The 23050-nt window shown below is 38.9% G+C and overlaps 1 protein-coding gene across 2 annotated transcripts in view; it reads right to left on the bottom strand.

Moving 5' to 3' along the window:
- Positions 1–10286: 10286 nt before the first annotated feature.
- The window catches only part of LOC125488529 (formin-like protein 16), a 50711-nt gene continuing 37947 nt past the window's right edge, over positions 10287–23050 (bottom strand). For both annotated transcript variants that reach the window (XM_038107082.2, XM_038107077.2), the window contains exon 2: positions 10287–13591. In XM_038107082.2, coding sequence (XP_037963010.1) covers positions 13506–13591 — 86 coding nt within the window. In that variant the 3' untranslated portion in view covers positions 10287–13505. The remainder of the gene's footprint in view (positions 13592–23050) is intronic.

The raw sequence follows: 23050 nt of genomic DNA, 5'->3' as shown, positions 1-23050 counted from the left end.
ATTGACACCGTTTCTGGATGAAAATGGAATAATAAGAGTAGGAGGACGACTGCAAAATGCAAACTTGACAGATAAGGCCAAACATCCCATCGTCATTCCGAACACTTCAAGGCTGACTGAGCTGCTGATCAGTCAAGCTCACAAAACCACTCTACACGGCGGACCGCGATTGACACTTGCAGTACTTCGGGACCGTTGGTGGATTGTCGGAGGCAATAGAGCCGTGAAGAAATACATTCGCACGTGCGTACGATGCCGCCGATTCGACAACAACAAAGAAAATCAGCTGATGGCAGATCTGCCTATATCCCGTGTGAACCCATCACCACCGTTTACACACACCGGTGTTGACTTTGCGGGTCCAATCGAACTGAAAGTCAATAAAGGGAGAGGCGTCAAGACATGCAAAGGCTACATTGCAGTGTTTGTATGTTTTGCTACTAAGGCAGTCCACCTAGAATTGGTGTCAGACCTCAGCTCTGCTGCATTCCTAGCCGCATTCAAACGTTTCTGTGCTAGACGTAATACCCCAAAACATACCTACAGCGATAATGGCACTAACTTTGTCGGCGCAGCAAAAATATTGAGACGAGAATACCAGCAAGCCTTACAAATATACATCAATGACCCCTTCCTGACTGACATCGCTGAAATGGGAGTCACGTGGCATTTCAACGCTCCCTCTTGGCCTAGTGGTGGGGGAATTTGGGAAGCTGCCGTGCGCAGCATGAAGCGTCATCTTAAACGAGTGCTGGGCCACCAATTATTGACATTTGAAGAGTTCTCGACACTTTTGACACAGATTGAGGCGTGCCTCAACTCGAGGCCCTTGTATGCACTGACAGAAGACATTGAGGATGACGTGTTGACACCAGGACACTTCCTAGTTGGAGCACCGTTACTTTCATCGCCATTCTCAGATATAAACGTACAATGCATGAAGACCAGATGGCAGCTTACTGAACGTATGATGGTCAACTGAGTATCTGCATCATCTTCAAACCAGAAGCAAATGGCAACAGCCGAAACGGAATTTGACCATTAATGACATTGTCCTGTTAAAGGAAGACAACTTGCCACCCTCGAAATGGGCTCTAGGCAAAATAACTGCATTGCATCCGGGACAGGACGGACATAAACGTGTCGTTACTGTGAAAACCAAAGGAGGACACACAAGGAGACCTATTGTCAAACTGGTACCTCTGCCAGTTCATCAGAAATGTGACTCCGATAACGATAAGCCCAGCAACGATACCACTGCACCACCAAAACTGACAAGGGCAACCCGTAGTAGGAGGGGAAAGCCAAGCCTCTTAACTGCCACCTTACTATTATTAATGACACTCGTGACACCAACTACACAACAGCTATGCAATGTGAGCTCTCTGAACACCAGCAACGTGCTATATTTTGACAAGGTTGCGGATTTAGGCATCATTCAAGACCATTGGAAAATGATTGTCTATTACAACATGACAACGTACTGGCAGAGCATGCAAGATATCAGCAACTATGTTCGAGGCTTATCCAAACTTTGCCAACGAGATCAGAGGTTAATGACTATTGCCGCGCAATTCGAGCACGAATTAAAAGAACTGCAACATTATAACACCTTGCTGACCACGCCCACACGGTTACGTAGGAAGAGAGGGTTGATAAATGGAGTCGGCTATGTCGCGAATTCGTTATTTGGAGTCTTAGACGATAGATTTGCCCAAAAGTATGAAGAGGATATTGCATCTATAGGACGGAAAGAAAATCATCTCCTTACGTTGTTGAAGAACCAAACATCGCTCATCGAAGCCGAAAACAACATCCTGAAACGAAATGAGGCAGTCATGAACAAACAATTTGCGATCATTAATCAACACATGAAAGACTTGCAACAAAACACGAATCGCGCCGTGAACATCGGTGAAACTGCATTAGAAGCACTTTACATTATGTCTTCTGCAATATCGGTCGACGTCATCATTTCCAATCTGAGACGGATGGGAACACCCAAATATTCCGAAAAACTTTTTTCCGAATTTGAAAACACCGAATATGTTATTTACGAAATATTGTAATACCGATGTTTTAAAATACCGAATTATAAAAATCACGTAAGTTATAATTTCGAATATTATAATCACGAAGATTGTTATTACGATTGTCAAATACACAAACGTTAAAAAATACGATTACTTAAGTATACGAAAAATAAAATACCGATTTATTATAATCACGAAAAATTCAAAACCCGATCGAAAATGTGATAATTCGTGATTTTGGCAAAAAACCATAAACGTCTTAAAAACCTTAGAACCAAAACCTAAAGATAGGTGCGACGACGAGCAAAGCGAGGAGGAGCGTGTTAGGTGCACATAGATATCGAAAAACAAAGCGGAGCGCAGCGAAGCGGAGCGGAGCGTTTCAAATATAGAGTAAAAATATTATTAAATAGAAAGCAATAAGATTGCTCAGATTTTTACGGTTTTTAACGTTAAAAACCTTAGGACCTAAACCTAAAGATAGGTGCGACGACGAGCAAAGCGAGAAGGAGCGTGTTAGGTGCACATAGATATCGAAAAACAAAGCGGAGCGCAGCGAAGCGGAGCGGAGCGTTTCACATAATATAGCATAAAAAATATTGTTAAATTGTATACGGATTATGCTGTTAATAAACACTATTCTTAATAACTATCGCTGAGTTGCAGAAAGGAACTTTAAGCTAATGTCGGCATTAAATCTATGTCTGTCTCTTTCTGTCCATATACTGTGAAAGCAAGGCAGGTATACATACATTTAAGGTCAGCATTAGCTTAAAGTTCCTTTCTGCAATTCAGCGTATTTCTTGTTAACTAAGATACATTCAGGAATTTGTATTTTCGGAATATTAAAACTTCGGGATTCGTTATTTTAACAATTCGATATAATAAAAAGTCGTACTTTTAAAACATCGAAAGAATAATATTCGGAAAATTGACTTTCGTCATTTTATAATAAATCTGTTGTTTGAAATTTCGTTTATTAAATAATTCGTGATTTTCGTTATTCGGAAACTTAAAATTCGGGATTTTGAATTATTCGGAACTATGAAATTCGTAATTTTAAAAATCGTTATTTTCATATTCGTAAAAAAGTAATTCGGATTTATGTAGTGTACCCGAGACGGATACAGGAGACACTAATTGACACTGTCACCAACATCTACCACGGCAAGATAGACATGCACCTCTTATCGCCAGACCAAGTACGAGAACAACTGAGCATTATTTCTGGCCACCTGCAAGAAGATCTCACGGTCCCCGCCAGCGACATCACTGAGCTATACGGCCTACTACACGTTCAAGCGAAGGTGACAAGGAAGTACTTGGTTATGGAAGTCAGAATCCCCTTACTAAACCACGATCATTACGAACTTGACAACGTAATACCAATTCCCCAAAAGCAAGGTGACTACGCGGTGTATACCACGACACAAACGAAATACATTGCCATCAACGTACGAAAGGACACCGTTATCACCATGACAGAAACTGTCATTCAAACCTGCATTAAACAGAATGACAACAAATTACTATGCCCCTTAAAAAACCCCGTCTATAGCCTCAAAACACATGAGTCATTATGCGACATGCGTCTGAATATAAATAATGACATTAATTACTGTCGGTCTGAGACAAAGAAATGCACAGACACATGGGTCAAGTTACACGCACGCGACTCTTGGTTGTTTACATGCTGCCAGGAATGCTACGTTCGCATTTTATGCCCAGCTGGAGTATCGCAGAAACGCTTACAAGGCACGGGAATCATTGCACTAGGTCAGGGTTGTGTTATGAAAGGAGACACCTACAGCATACATGCACACTATGATTTTATAAATCGAATGTATGTACAGCCGAAGATTGACACAATAAAACCTTTTATATCATCCCCACTGAATGAGATCATCAACACGACGTTGCCACACTATACAGTTAACACAGAAAACCATACCCAACTATATAATGAAATACAGCAGAAAATTGACATACTGAAGTCACAAACTCCAGATGTATTCACTAATGATGAGCTTCCTCACCACATCGTGAACTACAGTATTTCATCAGCATTAGTAGCGGTGATACTTCTGTACACCCTGTATAAATTAAAGCAAAGATGCAGGAAGCGGCCGCGTACGCGAGAGGAGCCTCCGATCGAGATGACCCGGCGGAGGCCGGGAGTGAGTGAGTGCAAGTGCAGTGTTGCTAATGAGGTAGTGCCCTGTCATATACAAGTAGCCTCACCAGTGAAGTGTCGTGACTCAAATCAATCTTTGAACAATCTAAATAAATCGACGTCCTCATTCATGATAGACCATACAGTGACATTTGATTAAGATATTTTGCATTAGATCTTGTAATTAGTTATAGTTAGGAATAGAACTAACTTGCACTAAACTATTGTTACTGCACATTGACTAACGTGATGACATGTAAATATTTAAGACTAGACTTAACCTTGATTCAGTTAATTAGTTAACCTAGGTAGCTTTCGTTCTCTTGGGTGGCAGTATGTATGAGCCACTCATACATGAGACTATTTGATGACAGCGCGTACATGCGCGCCCTCAATTAAGGAAGTCGTGACATCTTTGTAAATACACGATTATTACATTTACGATTATTATAAGTTTAAGCTTTAGTACATTATAGACCTTTATACGTATCGGTTATGTATTCATTCTGACACCCTGACATCCTGACATCTCTAATTGACAATAATCTTATACAGAGTGTGACATTGCATACCGCTCTGTACAACATGTATGTTATGGAGCTGAAAAACATTTACCTAATCCGTAAAGATCTTATAATATGACAGGAGTTTTTAAACTTTCTGTTTATCCTTATCATAAACGTAAAAGGAAAGTATACTTGTTATGGCAGAAAGCTAGTTAAAATAATGACAAGCTATTTCGGATACTACGGACTACATTGGATGTTATCTTGTTTATAATCGCGTACTCGTAACATTTATTTAAAAGTCGCTGGCATGATACTATGTGTAAATTGTCTTTGTTGCTAGACAAAATTAAAAAAGTATATTTTCCAAAATATGTTTATATAAGTTCGGTTGTATAATTTAGCACAGATTAAGTAGTGTAGTAAATACAACTTTAGTTATTCTGTAATATAAAAATAAAAAAACTGCCTTATTTTTACGATAATTACCATCTTCTACCCGTTGCAAAGTTAAGGATATCAGACTCTACCTGACACTGACGGCTACTAAGTTTACTTCGCTACCTAATTTAGTTATTTTCTAGTTTTCTAAGTACCTCCTAGGCTACTACGTAATAGTGTAAGTAACTCAATAATTTACCTGAATAAGCGGTACGGGTAGGGAAGTTAGTTAGGAAATTGTTTACTAATTCAATCATATTTAGCTATGAGCGATTGCATGCCAGCCTGATGAGGCCAAGTGCATTAGTACTGCAGGTAATGATGATAATTATGCCACAGGCACCACCACTTTGAAGTAAAATTTATAATTTTATTAAATTTTAGATAGGTACAGAGAGTCTAAAACTTTTTGTAACTTGCCAACCTTACAAACGTATCCTAAGTTCTAAGAATATGGCGTTATATACCTATGATGAATAAAACGTTGCTTTAACTAAACTTTAAGGGCCATTTGCACAAACATTTAGATCTAGATTTAGTGCCAAATTTCGATTTAAGAAACGTCAATCCATATAAAATTTGACACTAAATCGAGATTTAACACTAAATCTAGATTTAATATGTTTGTGCAAGTGGGGCTAAGATCGTGTTAAAATAATTACCAGTTCCACTAGGACCCAGCTGTTTCCAGTGAATCGGCACTCGAGTCATCATCAACATCCCGCTGCACCGAACATTCTTCCTGGACATTTCAGCGATCCGGTGATCCGGCGACTCTGAATCCAGTGCCTCTGAAATGTCACTTTCGCTTCGAATGCTTGAAACTGGAGTTGAACTTTTGAGCTTACGAAAAACTAAGTTCTAACCACGCATAATAAGCATTTATAGGTTCATTTTTAAAAGTACGGTGGCCTGCGCCTAAAAGTATACAGGCGGAGTTTTTAAAATAGCGATCTCAAGCTCACATGCTGCTCAAGCACATCCACATAAACACCACTGCTACACACATCACACATAACACGTCCCCGGATTTATAACAGATGTAGCTGGTCCCTTCATCATCAGGGATCGCTATTTTAAAAACTCCGCCTGTATACTTTTAGGCGCAGGCCACCGTACATAAAGCTTTTCTTCTTTCAGTTTTATCATGCTAGAGTAATCCTTCAGCATACTGCTCTATACCAATTGCTTGACAGCTCCCCATTAGCTTCATTCCCGTTTACCTGAAGTGACCCTCCTGGCCGGGGAAGGCCTGTGAAATGCCTTATCAGTCTCCGTGTTGTACCAACTGCTGCCGACAGTGGGCAACTCCGCCGAAACCTGCCGCCAACAGTTTGATTAATGTTATTTAGCTATTAACCTACTAATTAAGGTCATTAGTCGTTATAGTCTGAGCTCGTGGTCATGTTTTTTTGGCCGAGTACTTATGTAATATTTATTTACTTGTGTTCTATGTCCGTGTTATTTACCTTTGATTTTACTTAAATCTGAAATATTGATTCCATCAATTACACAAGGTACGCCTTCGATCCGGTACTACGCAAAACAACAAATCGTTCGGTTTTACGAGCACTTACTCTCAGCAAACAACTACACAGTATCTCCAACAACAGCCATCGAACAAGATCAACAATCAATATGCTCGCGAGATGCAGGTACAGTCAGCAAAAATGATAAGTGCACTCACGAGCAATGAAAAAGTTCCAGTGACTGTAGCTTCAAATTACGTATAAACGAAACAAGCTACATTGACGGCGTCTTCAATATTGATGTACATTTAACAGCGGATCAGAATACTACCAACTCTAAAGACGTAAATATTTTATTCAAATTTTAAACTAAATGTTTGTATCGGGATTTTGTGAGTGGAGTTTTTTCATTGCTGTGAGTGTACTTACGCCTTAGCTTATATCATACAACATACGTCTGAATCAATCTGTTTACGCTGGGAGTAGAAGAACCCATGCATTTATCTCTTTATTTATTTAAGTAAATTGTTCATGGAGCATTTGCGTGAACTTATATGGTAACAAACTTATAAAATTTCTCTTTTGTTGACTGTACCTGCGGCTAGCGCTAGTTTACATTCTGATCTGACGCAACTTGTGTGCATCCACTATCATAGTCGTAGTTCCACCGACAACTTGCGATGTTCAACAGTGTCAGTACGGATAAACATCTATAGTGCCACAAACTTATCTGTTCCGGTGAGAGCGAACTAAATTGGTCCATATAATCTATGTCATGTCAATATGAAATTCATTAGTAAGTAATGAGGTATGGACCAATTTAGTTTGCTCTCACCGGAACAGATAAGTTTGTGGCACTATACCTATGCTTAGGTTTTCTTTGTTTTTCCGTCGTCATCATAGACTAATATTGTGTGTGTAGGTCGTCATAATGTCATAACATAAGGTTAGCGTAAATAATCCTGAAACTACACTGAAACGTAGTGTTCTTTTCTCTATGCTACACTGAACTGAGAAATAGTTACCATGCAGTTTCGCTACTTTTGTTACGAAATATCTGTTCTGCAATTCACACATATACAGACACGCCAAACTCCTAACACTATACTATTCTTCGGTAAGCGTTAAAAAGGTACATAAATAAATAAAGTAAAGAATAATTATTCGAGTTACAAAGATCTGTAGCGTGAACCTCGGCCCAGCTCTCGGCGAGGTTTAATTAGTCCGAAAACAATTTTCCTAATGACTACTTTTTCTCGGAATCTATTCGAGACCACGGTATTGTGTTTTGCATCAAACTTACCCTAGCTTTCTGAGAAGGAAAGTCGGTAATCTGTGATCGCATCATTATCCCCCTCCAATCCGTAGAATGGATCGTTTACATCGGTCTTGAGAGTCCTCACATTTGTTCCTATCGAGATCCTCAAAATAGATTCTTGGGCAGTTTATTGCGGGTTTTTTTATGTAGGTGTTTGTCTTAGAGAAAGATTCAACGCTGGGTGTTTGGAAAATTGAGAAATTTAAATGATTTTAGTCCATATGGAAGTCATCTTTCTAGCTTTACCAAAAAAAAAAAAAAAATCAAAAATATTTATTGCAGTACCATAAATTTCAAAAATATGAGTTGGCTGGGGCCTTCTTTTAAGTAAGAAATACCTGTACCAGAAGACCCCGCTCCTTAACATCCATCGCGTAATGGTAAAATAATAAAATATTTAACTTATGGATAATACTAACGATCTAATTTTTTACAAAATTACCTTAGTACCTTATATTAATGAATTACTTATAAATGAATAGGTTGATTTATATTGTTGTTAACATAATTATATAATTTTATTAGCATGCAAAATTAATTAACTAATTACCTAACGTAGATTAAAAAATATAAAATGTTGGTTGTTTATGGTATGTATCCAATGCATGCATGCATGCGTATGTGTGTGTGTGTGTGTGTGTGTGTGTGTGTGTGTGTGTGTGTGTGTGTGTGTGTGTGTGTGTGTGTGTGTGTGTGTGTGTGTGTGTGTGTGTGTGTGTGGGTGTTTGTGTGTATGTGTGTATGCGAATGAATGCGTGAGTGTTTGGAGACATGAGTAAAACCTGTTTTTTATTGTATTAGTGATTCCGTTTCGTCATATGTTTTGGGTTGTAACCAGAATTTAACAAGTTTTTTACAGTCTGAATAAAGTGTTTTATAAATATTTTGACTTTTATTTGCTAAATTATAAAGATGAGCAGATTGACTTGTATATTGTCTCTGGGCATAAGCGGATTTGGTTGTTTTTATCTCAATAGCTTTATCTGTTCTGCGTTTTTTGTAAAAGTCCGAGTCGTATGCAGTATGTTTGTGTCTTCTTATGATTGCCTGAAGCACATATAGTTTTCTAACCGTTAATAAATTACTTAAGGTATAGAGTTCATGTGTACCAAATCGGTACGGTTTGAAAAACATCACTTTAATGAGAGCTCTTTGTGATCTTTCTATTTTGATGAAACATATTGCTAATTAGTAATTTAAGTTAAATAATTGCTGGCGCTGAAAAATATAAGACCTATTGTCTTAAGTGTCTGAAAGGTAAGTGAAAATCTATTAAAATATTGACGTAGCTTTCAGGTAGGAGCCGAGTATCGATATTAAATTTCCGATAGTGAGCGCTTCGGGCAAGTCGCGAGTGCATTACGAGAGAAATGAAAATAATTCAATACAGCTTCCTTTGTGACATCACGGTGTTCCGCCGCGCACATTCAGTGACCGGCAGCGGATTATTGAGTTTATTTTCTTCTTGAAAATCCTACTAATATTACAATAAAAGCGAAAGTTTGAAAGTGGATGCCTGGATGTTTGTAACTCTTACTTATTAGGAAAAACGGAAATGTCATACGGAATCACGATCAGACTGGGTTGCACGGCATCTTTGTAGACTTAGAAAAACACACCTATTGCACCTCATCGCCGTGTTTATCACGACAAATTGACGTTTATCTACTTTGATAACAATGCCGTGCAGCAGGCACAGACACAAAACTTTATCTAGTACTATAGTTTCCTTCTACCACGTGGCGGCGTATACTTTTTTATACTTACTTTTCGTAAGCAGGTATCCTTAACTCAGCAGCAACATAGTTGTATATACTTACCCCTCGCCCCTCGCCACTCCCTGCCTGCCCACTGCCCCCTGTGCAAGAATGCGAAGCCTTCAGGACTGAGCCACCGCCGCGCCCTTCCTTTGTGACTCCCACTTGAGGGTTAGCCGTAGCCGTTTAGGGTTAAGGTTAACTCGGCACTGCATTTTTGGGTTAACTCATTTGTGGCTTGGTAAGTAGGTGTGGTATGGAAAAACTACTAATTTAAATATATAACATTTAGTTGCCTGCGTAGTTTCATAATAAGAACATTAAGTGTACAAATTAGACTTTATAAAATTTTAATGAGTTATGTATCTTAATTACTTGTAACCACATACATTATCATCATAAGGACAAACATTAATGAGGTAGTTTAGTAGTCATAAGGGACAATCTAAAACCCAAAATATGATATTTATTAGGTACGTAGGTATTTGATATTAACTTAATTACCAGACGTTTCATTAATCCACAGAATAACCACTAAAAGCTGTGACCTAGGTGGAGGAAGTTATGAGAATGAAAAAAAAAACACAAACATTTTACAAAGATATTTTATTTAACATTTTATTTTCTGTAAAATAGATTAATTAAAACCTGACATTTACAACAAACACTATAAAATTCTTTGTATCCTCCCTCTAACATTATAATAATAGGTCCTGTTTAAATTTCATGGGATCGTTCATTAGACGAACAGAGATCTATGACAGTCGTATTCTAGATCAAATCACAAGTCAAAGGGAATTTAGGAAAACAAACATAACTGTTCTGCATTCAACTTGAGATCCAATCTAGAATACCATGCCTGCTGCGAGCCTATTCTGTAACCCAGTTGGCATTAAGTACACATTATGTATCGTAACCAAATAAACGTGTCAGGATGGCTGTAGTTACGCAGCCGCAGTGTGTGAACTATGAACATTTGGCACTTTCCTGCAGTGATAGTTATCGTCGTTACAGAATAACCCGGCAGGTTGTAGTGAAGATTGTCCGAGGGTATGGCCACACTTGTGTGAACTCCGTACAAAATTGTAAGGCGTAGATAAAACGGAAGCGGAGATATATTGGAATTACAGAAATCTTTGATTGTACAATAAGTGTCTGTAGACAGATAAAGTCTATTGAGTATTAATTTCAGACCATTACGAGGAACAATGACAGAGACTAATAGATACTAATGTGTATCTTGGAGACTTGTAAAGTCAACAGTCAATTATAAATGTACATAGTTCGCACATAGTTCGCACAAGTGTGGGCAGTCCTCGGGCGAGGTACGAACAAGTACATAAGTAAATCGTATCACAAGGTAAGGGCGGTGGACCTCGACAACTATACATCGTATAATATTATGATACACATCGTATTAATTTACCATTTAATCTACAGCGATTGGCGCACATTTAAACATTTAACATCCAACATTTAAATGGTTTTCGGGTCTACCTTAATAATTACTCCACTCGTACTTCCAGTCAAATAAAACTCGATTTTTAAACACCGATCCGTTACGATACACCAACTTATTTAAATTGGCAACAGCTTATTTACTGGTGTTTGTGTGTATTCATTTACACCAGCTTACAGAGTAGTGTATTCTTACCAAACTAATAATAAACAAACCTAAAGAAACCAGCGAATGTAGCGGTCACTGTAATAAAACAAAAAATGACAGATTTACGCCGTTACCATTTTTACGGCAAATGTTACCTCACATTCTGTTACGTAACCTGTACTCTAGCACAATAATTATACACTTTTATAGGGCTGCACTTGCAGGGTTGAAGTGACATACTTAAATAGTTTTATTGCCGAAAGCATTTAAAAATCCTTCGAGAAACTGCGTGTTCTTGTGAATTGTTTCTCATAGACTCAAAGCTATTCCGTTCTAACAGTGGGCATTGATTCAATTCAATCTGAATGTGAAACACTTTCGGATTAATGAAATAGTTCATCTTCGAAATCATAGCGAACGAATTGCTGTTGGTATTCGCTTTTATTAATCCGACATTCAATTCTTTTATTTTTCAGAATGTAAATTTAAACGCTCTAACATACTCAGTTAATAAAATAGTCGTAAAATAAGGATAGAGTTTAAAAATCGAGCTTTCATAACACTATACAGCATACCCGCTCTGCGAATTGACTCGAAGTCACTCGGCGCTTCAGAGCCGCTCTCATAAGGCGGCTTTAAATAGTTGCTACTGTAGAAGACATTCATTTCTTTCTTTACACCTACACGTTTCAATTAATAAAGTAACAGCCACGGGTTTCGATATAAAAGAGGAAACTATTCAGTTAAAACCAAGCGATTCCAAGGCAATAATGAATCCGTAAATGTGAGAGTAAAACAAAAAAATTCTGACGAGATAGCTTCACGATCACTTTGCAATCGCTTTGTGCTCTCAACATGATTGTAACTACTCGGTAACTCAGTTGTCAACTACGACTATATCACTCGGTTTGAACTTGGTTCATAGACATACAGTGAGACAGAGAGTTCTGTTAACGCATATTTTGACGTGCGCTAGCGTGAGTTGGTATCGTTATTGTGTTACAGAATAATGGTACGGAATAGTTCCATAAGTGAAGGTATACAGCACAAAGCCGCCTTATTTGAGCTGAACTACATACAGCCTCCTCCAGCCTCGTTGCACAATTGCACAAATATATGTCTACATCTACGCACTTACATTTAACAGTTTAGTATCTCGAAAAGCTCTTTGACTAGAATTGTTACAGGTCAGTGGATCAGTACAGTGACGTTTGGAAGTGATTCTCTAACTACGGGAAGCTTGCTTCTGACTTTGAAAATAGAAAACACTGTGCTACAATTTTTTATTCATATAAAATTATAGGCATGATTTTTTTAATTATTTAAATAATTAATAACAATTCTTTATTTGAACTAGGTATATAAATTTTACAATGATACGTTTTAATAAAGATACAATAATTTATGTTCGCGTGGGCTTCAATATTTTATTATGTTACAATCTACCGATGCGATGGGTCACACGTAGCGGGGACTCTATGGCGTCACTTCATTTATACATAACTTTAATACACAGAAACTGGAGGAAGAAATGTGACGATTACCATACTTAATTCTACCTGGGCACTATGATCGATGTTAAAAATTCGGTCGGTTTCCAAATCAGAGTTTGAATTCTGAATGAGACGTAAACTTATCTTCACCGTGTTGCGTTTCTATTGATTGTAGGAACATAATTGACGCTGAGGCAACAATTCCCACATGTTTATAGATATATGTTAAATATGGATAGAAGGATCAGAAAACCGCAACATGACTCCTTCACGCCGCGCCCCGGAGGCACGACAAGTACGCGAGATACTCCCCAAGCCCAGCGCGACGCAACACAAAACACCAGCTCGTCATCACTCACATCTCTCCCTCCAGCTACACACGAGGCGAGTCGCAACAAGCGTCACGCAGCACCCCTCTTGTCTAACATCTCAATAAATTCGGCAGCGGAATAGCCCCGCGCCCGCTTGCTGCCACCGCCCGCTTACTCTAAATACGTACTACAGTAAATTATTGACATCTCTCCACGCTCCAGTAACCATAAATACACATGCCAACAACACGGTCACTATTGAATTCGTTCGTGGCGCACAGCGGTGAGTCTGTGGGGGCCTCACGTGTGCGGGGGCGGGTCGTCCAGCTCGTCGGGGGCGGGGGGCGCGGCGGGGGGGCGCGCCGTGTCCAGCCGGGGGCGCGGCGAGTAGCGGGGGGTCAGCGCGATGCCCCCAACGACTGGGTGCGATTTAAGATTCCCGCCTGCAGTACGTCGTGCATCAGCCGCTCGTTCTCCTGCCGAACTGCAACAAACAGACACCACATGCTTAATCCAAGACTTGTTCTAGAATGTTCTGTGATGTGCCCGCGGCGGTCGAAACAACCCTGTGGTGGCGCGTGACGTCACGAGTAGACGGCAGTGGCTACACTGCCTTCTAAACACAGTGTTGCTGTGCTGTCCAGATTTTAAAGGTCCAGCCACCTTGCCACTCTTTTAGCACTAGTTGAGGTTCCACTTATTGCTTGAATGAATTATATGTAATGCTTGAATATTCGCAGCGCTTTAAACTGGTGGCATGGTGGCTGGCACAGGGTTGTTTTGACACGCCGCGATGGCGTCGGCCGGACAGTGGTTGACATTGTGATTAATATTCGGGGCTCTACTTCTATGGGTTCCCACTTTCATCTCTGACAATAACAAGGATTCCTAATTTGGGTTAAACATCCAACATCTCGATGGGGACGGAACATTTGGCGGGAAGTTTTGCCTAAATAGGTTTCTAATCTGAGCCTACACTACCCTACGTTAAATCGAGGGTAACATAACTACTGGTCTGCATTGAGGATTATATGGCAGCACAATTACTACCTCAGAACCTAAAACAGCACGCTATAATACCCAGATGACATAGCTTCATATGAAATTTTGTTATGAATAAAGTATAATTGATCCCAGTTGACCCCCATGAATGCTGATCCCCTGATCTGCTAAACAACAATTTCGGGATAAATCCTTCTCATTATGAAACAAAATGTAAATCAAATTGTAACGTCAAAATTGAGAACGTGATTTCAGTCAAAGTTATGGAGTATTCCGCGTCTCAACTCACAAACATGTCATGTTATATTAATTCCGTGTCGCGATATTAATATTATAAATCATTATAATAAACCGACTCCTGTCGATGTAACTTGGCCGAAATTGAATTTTCAGTTTAAAGGCAAGACGATCTAATAATAGATATTAATCTTGTCACCCTTCAGTCTCTCCAAATTACAATAATTTAATGATTTACTTTTTTTAGATTTTCCGCCCGTTTTTCTTGTTACTAAAGGGAATTAATGAGTTCTGGCTTTAGGATTGGGATATTATTTTTAATAAAGCTTGGCACACGACGATGACGATTTACAATAATAAGAGGAAGTTATATTATATACCACAAAGCTTACATAAAAGGGAAAATAGTTACAAGAAAACCGTTTTATCAGGTATATCATTTCACCATCTGAAAAGGTAGTTCATTAACAAACGTAATATCATCCCGATAAACGGCATTCAGGCGACAACCCGTTCTACTTCTACCCGGCTGACGGGATGGTCCGGGACACCTCAAAGCGCGACTGTCTCCAACATTTCCGACATAATTGTCCTCAACAAACTCAAGTAATTTAATAAAGGGGTGCTCAATGCTCGGAACATAGTCCCTAGAACGGGTGAACCTTGTTAAAACTCAGTTTAACGTAATTAGCCTTTTTAACTCGAGTAACATAATCTGAGATGATTTGCGCCGCCCCCGGGGCGGGCGGGGACGCTCGCTCCGCAACCCGCCGATAATAATAATTGACGATCAAAATAATAGAATATCTGGTACCCGTAAGCTTTATTGAGATAAAATGTATTTTATAAGACATAAATACATAAATATTGTTATTATTTAGAACTGCAAAACACACACACAAACACACTATCTATGTTTATACTATCCGGTTACTGTGTTATTTACTTTATATAATAATGTTTACCAAACTCCTCGCGAGTCTGTTTTCAGTACAAAACCCACCTATGCACTTTCAATTACAAAGTAGTATGTAAACCATAACACGGCAATATTACCCTGAAAATGAACGTTTAAAAACTTGCGAGTATTCATCTGCTCTCCTGAAATGTTCATTGTTGAACGCCGAACCGCTTCGCAACTTCGCAGTAGTTCGTCTTGCACAGATTACACCGAAACTTCAGGCATACGGCATACTGGCAGCGAGTGGGGGCATTCAAACGTAGAAATCAGGTCGGAATACCATGCCCGAGTTTTATTCAAACATGGTAGACGGATGCGCACTGAATTGCGGAGTATTGGTAATTTTATCTCATATTTGTATGCGAAATCAATTATGTTTGCGGTTATTTATTGGAGGATGAGGAACGATGAGGTCAGAGTACATATTGTGGAACTCTAAGGAAAGTCTTATGTACACATTTGGTTTGCTTTAATACCTTAATTAAAGGCATATAATGTTTATAAAATATAAATACTTATTTAATTCAGAAAATTTGACCATACGGTTTACAACATTTACATTCTAATGACTATTTAATAACTAAAACAGATTTTGTTCCTAAGACTAGTTTATGTTTAGAGCTGTTTAAGTTTTTCAATGATTGCTAACGTAGGTAAAGCTAAGCCTACCTTGTTAGGATGTATCTCAAGTGTTTCAGTGATATGAATCTAGATTAATCAACAACCGCACAATTTGAAACCTCAAATTCGAGCTTCGAAAACAGATCACAAAGCCGAATTGTGTGCAAACACTGAGATATCGAACCACTAACTTGAGCGAGGAGTGATTATCATTCACTAACTTTTTCCCGCGGGCTTCCCATTGTCTGAAGCAGAAAATTTATATTCTGAGATATAAACTTGAATTGGACTATCGGATCTATACTGCTTATATAAAATCGGGGCATTCCGCGAATTTTCAGAAGTATTTTGTATTGTTAACTGAAAGTCAACCAAACTTTTCTCGATGGGTAAGGTATTGGTTTACAAAAAGGACCAAACATATTTTTAGATAGAAGAATTTGTTTAATTTATGAACGATGTAATTCATGTTCCCACAATATGTAACCTCAACCCCATATTAATAGACCTCTGTCAATTTGCAGTAATTTGGGCGGCCAATGACATCATGGCTGCAAAATCTACGCCAGTGGTTCCAGCTGAGCACTGGAGAATTGTTCCGTGCGGCGGCCTCCAAGACGGAAATCAGCAGGATGATTGCCAATCTTCGCTAGGAGACGGCACCAGAAGAAGAAGAAGTCAATTTGCAACAGGAAAACATAAATTAAATAATTTTGACTTTCTGACAATCCTGTTCTTTTCACCGATCCTGTTCTTTTTATCGATTTATGCAACATAGTTAAGCCTTTGTAGTTAATGAATACAGTCATGTCAGTATTATGGGTCAGTGTTTAACGCACGCTTATTTACAGTCTTTTGAATTAATCGAGTGCGATATTAGTAATCGGTGGCTTCCACATGATCGGTTGGCAGAGCACCAAATATCACGCATCGCCGCCCCTCTTAGGGGGTCACTCTATGCTGACGAAAAAATAACGACCGAGTGGTGTCGTGCAATCGGCAAGTTAAATACAACGATATAGAGTCGTGTCTCGCGTAGCAGACTTCAGAAATATATTTTTTAGTCAGTATAGAGTGACCCCCGGCTCACAGGCTGACGTTTGACACAAGCGCCTTGTTAGCTGGAGCTGAGAGGAACTAACCAAGTTTGGCGGATCGCGTCTCTCCATGAGTTAAGAGTTAATAGAAACTAGATGTGTTTGTATTAATTTAGTTTAGTATAAAAGTTATACGGCAGACTGATGTTATGGCTGTTATTGTGTTCCAGGGTCAGATGATAATAATATTTGACAGTGTAAATACTAAATCATGATTAGTAAAAGTTTTTAATGTAATGATGGAGCAAATTCTAAATGATATCGTTGTTTTTTTTCGAGTCTTATCAACACAATGCAATACGTACCTAGTTTTGCTAGGAACATGTAAATAGTAGTCTGTTGTTAAACAATTATTTACACCTAAAAAATAATCTTTCAATTCATTTATGTCACTGAAACAAATTAAATAACGACTATCCATACAAAAATGCAGGTCACAGTTTATTTATAGTTTCAAGTTACAGCGAAAGTTGGCCGTAACGTACAACCTGTAGTCGGTTCTGAATAAAACTTTCATGAAAGAGGCCTTTGTTGCCGGCGCTCGGAATAACGACAAGCTTAAAAGGGGAGGCCAAAATAGGCATCTGGCGTATTTCAGGTTTCAGGGCGCGCCAAATTGTCCCGTAGCAGGCCCGATGTGGCGGCTCGGATCTACCGGTTATCTGCTACATTCCAATGTAATCTTTTGGATATTAATAAACAAGAACAAAATTAAAAAAAGAGGTTGGTCATTTGATATACGAATCATAGGACATAGGTACATATCCTCGTGACTGTAATCCCCGAAGGGGTTGTCAGAGGTGGCCCGCTTTTCACTGTACATTTGAACTCACATAATAGGTCGCGAGCCGTATCGCCATTATTGAATGAGTACAATGCACTAGTCATAGAGGAATCACAAGATAAATATATTTACTTCAATAACACAGTTATGTGCATAACACAATAATACACTTGAAGAATCATTACGAACGTTTCTTTAGGACGTTTTCATGTCAGATGCTACTTTCGGGATTGTGGCTTTACAAACTGCCAAAGGCGAAGTGCGATTTAGACAGTCGATTTCAGTCGCACGTCTAAAATCGTGCGGCTTAAAGGTCTTCGCACAGTACCTATATAACAACTCAACGGCGACTCGACTCTATGCTAGACACTGATATTTAAGCCCTGTGTCATATCTTCAAGGTTTATTTTCAAATTGATTATAAAGTAGTGTACAACGAGTGGCCTAGGCATCGTACACTAAATGTCATTTTTAGGGTTCCGTAGCCAAAATGGCAAAAACGGAACCCTTATAGTTTCGTCATGTCCGTCTGTCCGTCTGTCCGTCTGTCACAGCCGATTTACTCGGAAACTATAAGTACTACAGTGATGAAATTTGATGGGAATATGTGTTGTATGAACCGCTACAAAAATATGACACTAAATTGTAAAAAAAAGAATTGGGGGGGGGGCCCCCCATACATGTAACTGAGGGATGAAATTTTTTTTTTCGATGTACATACCCGTGTAAGGTATCAATGGAAAGGTCTTTTAAAATGATATAAAGTTTTCTAAAAAACATTTTTCTTAAAGTGAACGGTTTTTGAGATATCAGCTCTCAAAGTCGTAAAAAGTATGTCCCCCCCCCTCTATTTTTATAACTACGGGGTATAAAATTCTAAAAAAAATAGAGGTGATGCATGCTAATTAACTCTTTCAACGATTTTTGGTTTGATCAAAGTATCTCTTATAGTTTTTGAGATAGGTTGATTTAACTGTAATATTATATTTGCTGCTACGGAACCCTTTGTGCGCGAGCCCGACTCGCACTTGGCCGGTTTTTTGAAATTAAACTTGAACATATGACACATGGCTTAAAATTAAATATCAATGTCTAGCATAGAGTCGAGTCGCCGTTGAGTTGTTATATTGTGCGAAGACCTTTAGTCACCCGTGTGAATAAAACCTTCCTGAAAGCCCAAGTGGCAGTTATTCCATATGCAGCTCAGGAGCTGTTAACGTATTTAAAAATCATAATAAATTGGGTTAATGCGCAGATTTCACTAAAACCGTAGCTAATAAGTCACTGTGAGTGTGTTTAGACTGGCCAGTAACGTGAACACGAACAGTAAACATTGCCAATGAAACCAATGAAAAAGAGAGAAAAAACAGATGTTTCTCGCACTATGAGTAAGGGAGCACTAACACTACGAGTATTTACAGACACAAAGATACCACGACTAACTAGAACACCCTTCTTTTACCTACAATTGAATCGTGTATGATGCCTAGTGATAATTTACCTTTCACTATTTACAGTAATCCACAGGTCTATGGTATAACTTGAAAACCAACATAATTGTGATGTGCAAGCTTCTTGGAATGGTTAAGTTTAAATAAAATAGCAATGTATGTAGTAGGTATATAACGCCGGAATGATGTGCATCTAAATCGGCCAGTGAAAAGTATTCGCAAGCTAAGAATATTTCAATTTGTTCTTTTTGCAAAGTTCCAGAGAGGTCACTCTATATAACGAAAAACTAAGATTCGGAGCTCTGCTGCGCGAGCCACGACTCTATCTCGTTGTATTAAACGTGCCGATTGCATGACAGCTCTTGTTCGTTCGTTTTTCGTCAGTATAGAGTGACCCTTCGGCGCGGGCGGCAGAGGGCCAATACTGAATGCTACCTGCAGGAGCGTTCTGACGACACTGTACGGCCTACTTTCTAGCTTCACGTTCAAGTTGTTTTGGTGTAAAAAAACATGGAAATTATAGGTAGTTTTAAAAAAAAAAATATGTTTGTATTGGGTAAATTAGAATAAAATATAAGATATGTATGTACATAAATAAATCTTATGTTAAAATAAAATGAATGGGAGGGTACATGGAATGGAATGGAATAAGTAAGTAGCATTGAATCGGGTACAAATTGTTTAAGCCTTTAACCGCTTCTTTATTAAGGCAGGTACACAAATTCTTCCAATAACCATATGTTTTTATCATTACAGAACGTGTAATTCATCGACAAACAAATAGGTATTTATTCTATCTTATTTTAATTCCGTCACAAATAACTTATGTGGCCCGTTTCCCAGTCCCACTTGCCTGATCCAGTAGTCACAACGCTCCCCCGCTCCACCTGAATGCACACTGGACACTCTCCAAGCAAACCCGTACTTACACCTTGCATACCGCACAATCAACTGTGAACCCTACACTCCAGGCAATAAGAGCCACAGTGCCGCTCAGCACGGCCTCACAGTCAGCACATTGTTTTCTATTGCAAATACTTTTATTCAAAAGGTATGAAGATAAGAATTCAAGAAGGAATGCTATTGTTGAAAAACTGCTTGATTAATGTAAAACTTTTGCTGTTTTGTTTCAGTTATGAGCTGTTATGTTTTCAGTTAGTACTTACCTAGCTTTCTTTTTTATACCTGCTGAGGTGCTTTTGGTTATCCTAATCCTAACTAATATTATAAATGCGAAAGTAACTGTGTATGTCTGTCTGTCTGTCTTTCTGTCTGTTACTCTTTCACGCCAAAACTACTGAACGGATTTTAATGAAATTTGTTATAAATACGATCTACACCCTGGGAAAGAATATAGGCTTCTTTTTATCCGGAATTCCCACGGGAAAACTTTTTAAGACGAAGCGAAGCGCGTGGGAACAGCTCGTTTTATATACAGAGTGACGATAGGTATATCATAGGAGATACGCGTGACGTATTGTCCTAGAACCTAGAAGGAGTGCCTCGCCTAAACTATTATTAACAATAACCACAGTAGATTGAACCTCTGTGCTGATAAATTTAAGTGAAAACACTCTCCGCGTGCTGCCTATTAACCGGCAAAATTATAATGTAAATCTATAATCCCCTTCATGAAGGCTGAAAGAAGATTACGAACAACATGTAATGAGTAGAGCCATCGACGGCGGGCAACGTGTTAATTAACGCGTTCGGGAATCTGCCGGATTAGCCGATCCGCGGGACAAAGGAGATTATCTCAAACTTCACGGAGTGCCAACAGTTTACACGCTCGTTATTTTTAAAATATTGAATAACTACCTTTTTGCTAGTGAGCTCCACACTTGCTCACTTCACCTGTACAGTCCACAGTTTTTTTTTTATGTAGAATATAGGTATAGACTTTTCCACACTGGACTAGTTCTTAACGATACATAGTAAAAAGTTTCAAACGTGTAGGTATTCTTAAAGTTCAATCTACCTCTATGCAGAATAATAAAGCTGGCAGTGTAGCACAGGGCGCTAATAAGACGTGACAAAAGTTCTCCGTAGCGTTCACTGTTCACTCTTGATACTGCGCGATGTGAGTGACAGAGATGCAAAACTTTTGTCACGTCTTAAATGCGCCCCGTACTAGCCCTTCTGATCGTATTATTTGTGTATTTAATGCCAACAGTTTGCGCGCCGTATCGCACGAAATGCACATAAAGCACGTTTACAGTAGATACCTACTGATTATGTATGTGCAAGTTTCCTCACAATATTTGCCTTTTGCATAATAATAGCCTTCATTAATAAAGGAATACAATATCGGCTTGTAATATCGGCTTTTTACTTCGGTAGGATAACAATGTTACCGTTATTATCTACTCACTTAACAGAATACTCGTAATGAAAACACTTGATAAAATATTTAGTCGGCCATTATTGAAAATCTGAAAACATGCAACGAGCCAAAACTTTTAACAAAACACTTTTAGTTTTGTATAATCCACTTGACAGGTTCACTAAACCGTATCTCACTTAGCGATTACCCACTAGATCTGGAAAGTTTCGTCGACCCAAACATGAGAATAATTTTATTTCGGCCCTCAGCGGCTCCCCTTCCCTCCTCCCCTTGCCCCCCCCGCCCGCGCTGTCATTCGGCCAATACGTGCTTTGTTTTGCTCCTCGATTTAAAATTAATAACAGTGCTAAAAACCCAGAATAGTCAGTTTAACTTTAACTCACAGTGTAAACTACATAAGTGTAATAAAGTGCATCACTGATATTCCAAATTAAGTGTGGTTTTGAAGTGAATTGAACCAATTGTTTATTACGGATACTAAGATACTGTTCTCAGAATCTACCTACCCTACGCTTCTGCGCCTGCAAATTAGTTCATAGCAATCAGTTTGAACGTATCAACTTGTCCAATCTTAATTATACGGTACTATCATGATGCCGCTAAAGCGCACGCCACCCGCTACACCGTCTTCGGCACTACCACCGCTCTCCACTTCAATGCAGCACAGTGGCTCAGAACCTGCACTAAACACTATAAAGGTTGGCGAAAACAAGAGTAAGACTGGAAAGCGCAAATTTCAAGGCGAAGACGAGAATGCCCTCCGTGCTGTGATGGCTGAAGTTCGTATAATGCTATCAGCGTTTACTAAAGAACAGGATGCGAAGTTCTGTACCCTGTTTGATACCATAACGGAAATAAAGGAGCAAAGTAACAAGGTTACAAGTGCAGTTGAATTCTTATCCGAGAGATACGACCAGATGCATAACCAGATTAAATGCCTTGAAAATGAACGGAAAGAATTTCGTACCCAGATCGAGACACTAGAACATCGGCTTGAAACTATGGAACGAAGGATGCGCTCAACTTGCATTGAAGTGCGTAACATACCTAAAACCAAACAAATTGAAAGTAAACAAGAGCTCAGTGACATCATCAAAAAGATAGGCGCCTCCTTGAATATCAATATTCAGGACCCCGACATCAAGGACATCTACAGAACACCGAACAAAAATGGCACAAACCAACCGTTACTTGTAGAATTTGTCAGCGCTATATCTAAAGAAAAAATAGTAGCCGGAGCCAAAACCTATAGCAAACAAAATGGATCAAAATTAACTACTTCTCAGGTGAAAATTGAAGGACCTGCAACTCCTATTTATATATCAGAAGCCCTGACTTACAAAGGTAAAAAAATCCATTTCTTGGCTAGAGATTTTGCAAGAAATAATAATTACAAATTCTGCTGGACCTCACATGGCAACATCTTCCTGAGAATGAAAGAAGGCT

This window comes from Plutella xylostella, chromosome 9 (genome assembly GCF_932276165.1).
Source record: "Plutella xylostella chromosome 9, ilPluXylo3.1, whole genome shotgun sequence".
Taxonomy (NCBI): domain Eukaryota; kingdom Metazoa; phylum Arthropoda; class Insecta; order Lepidoptera; family Plutellidae; genus Plutella; species Plutella xylostella.
Note: the sequence above shows the minus strand (reverse complement) of the source record. Positions and strands in the feature narration are given on the sequence as shown.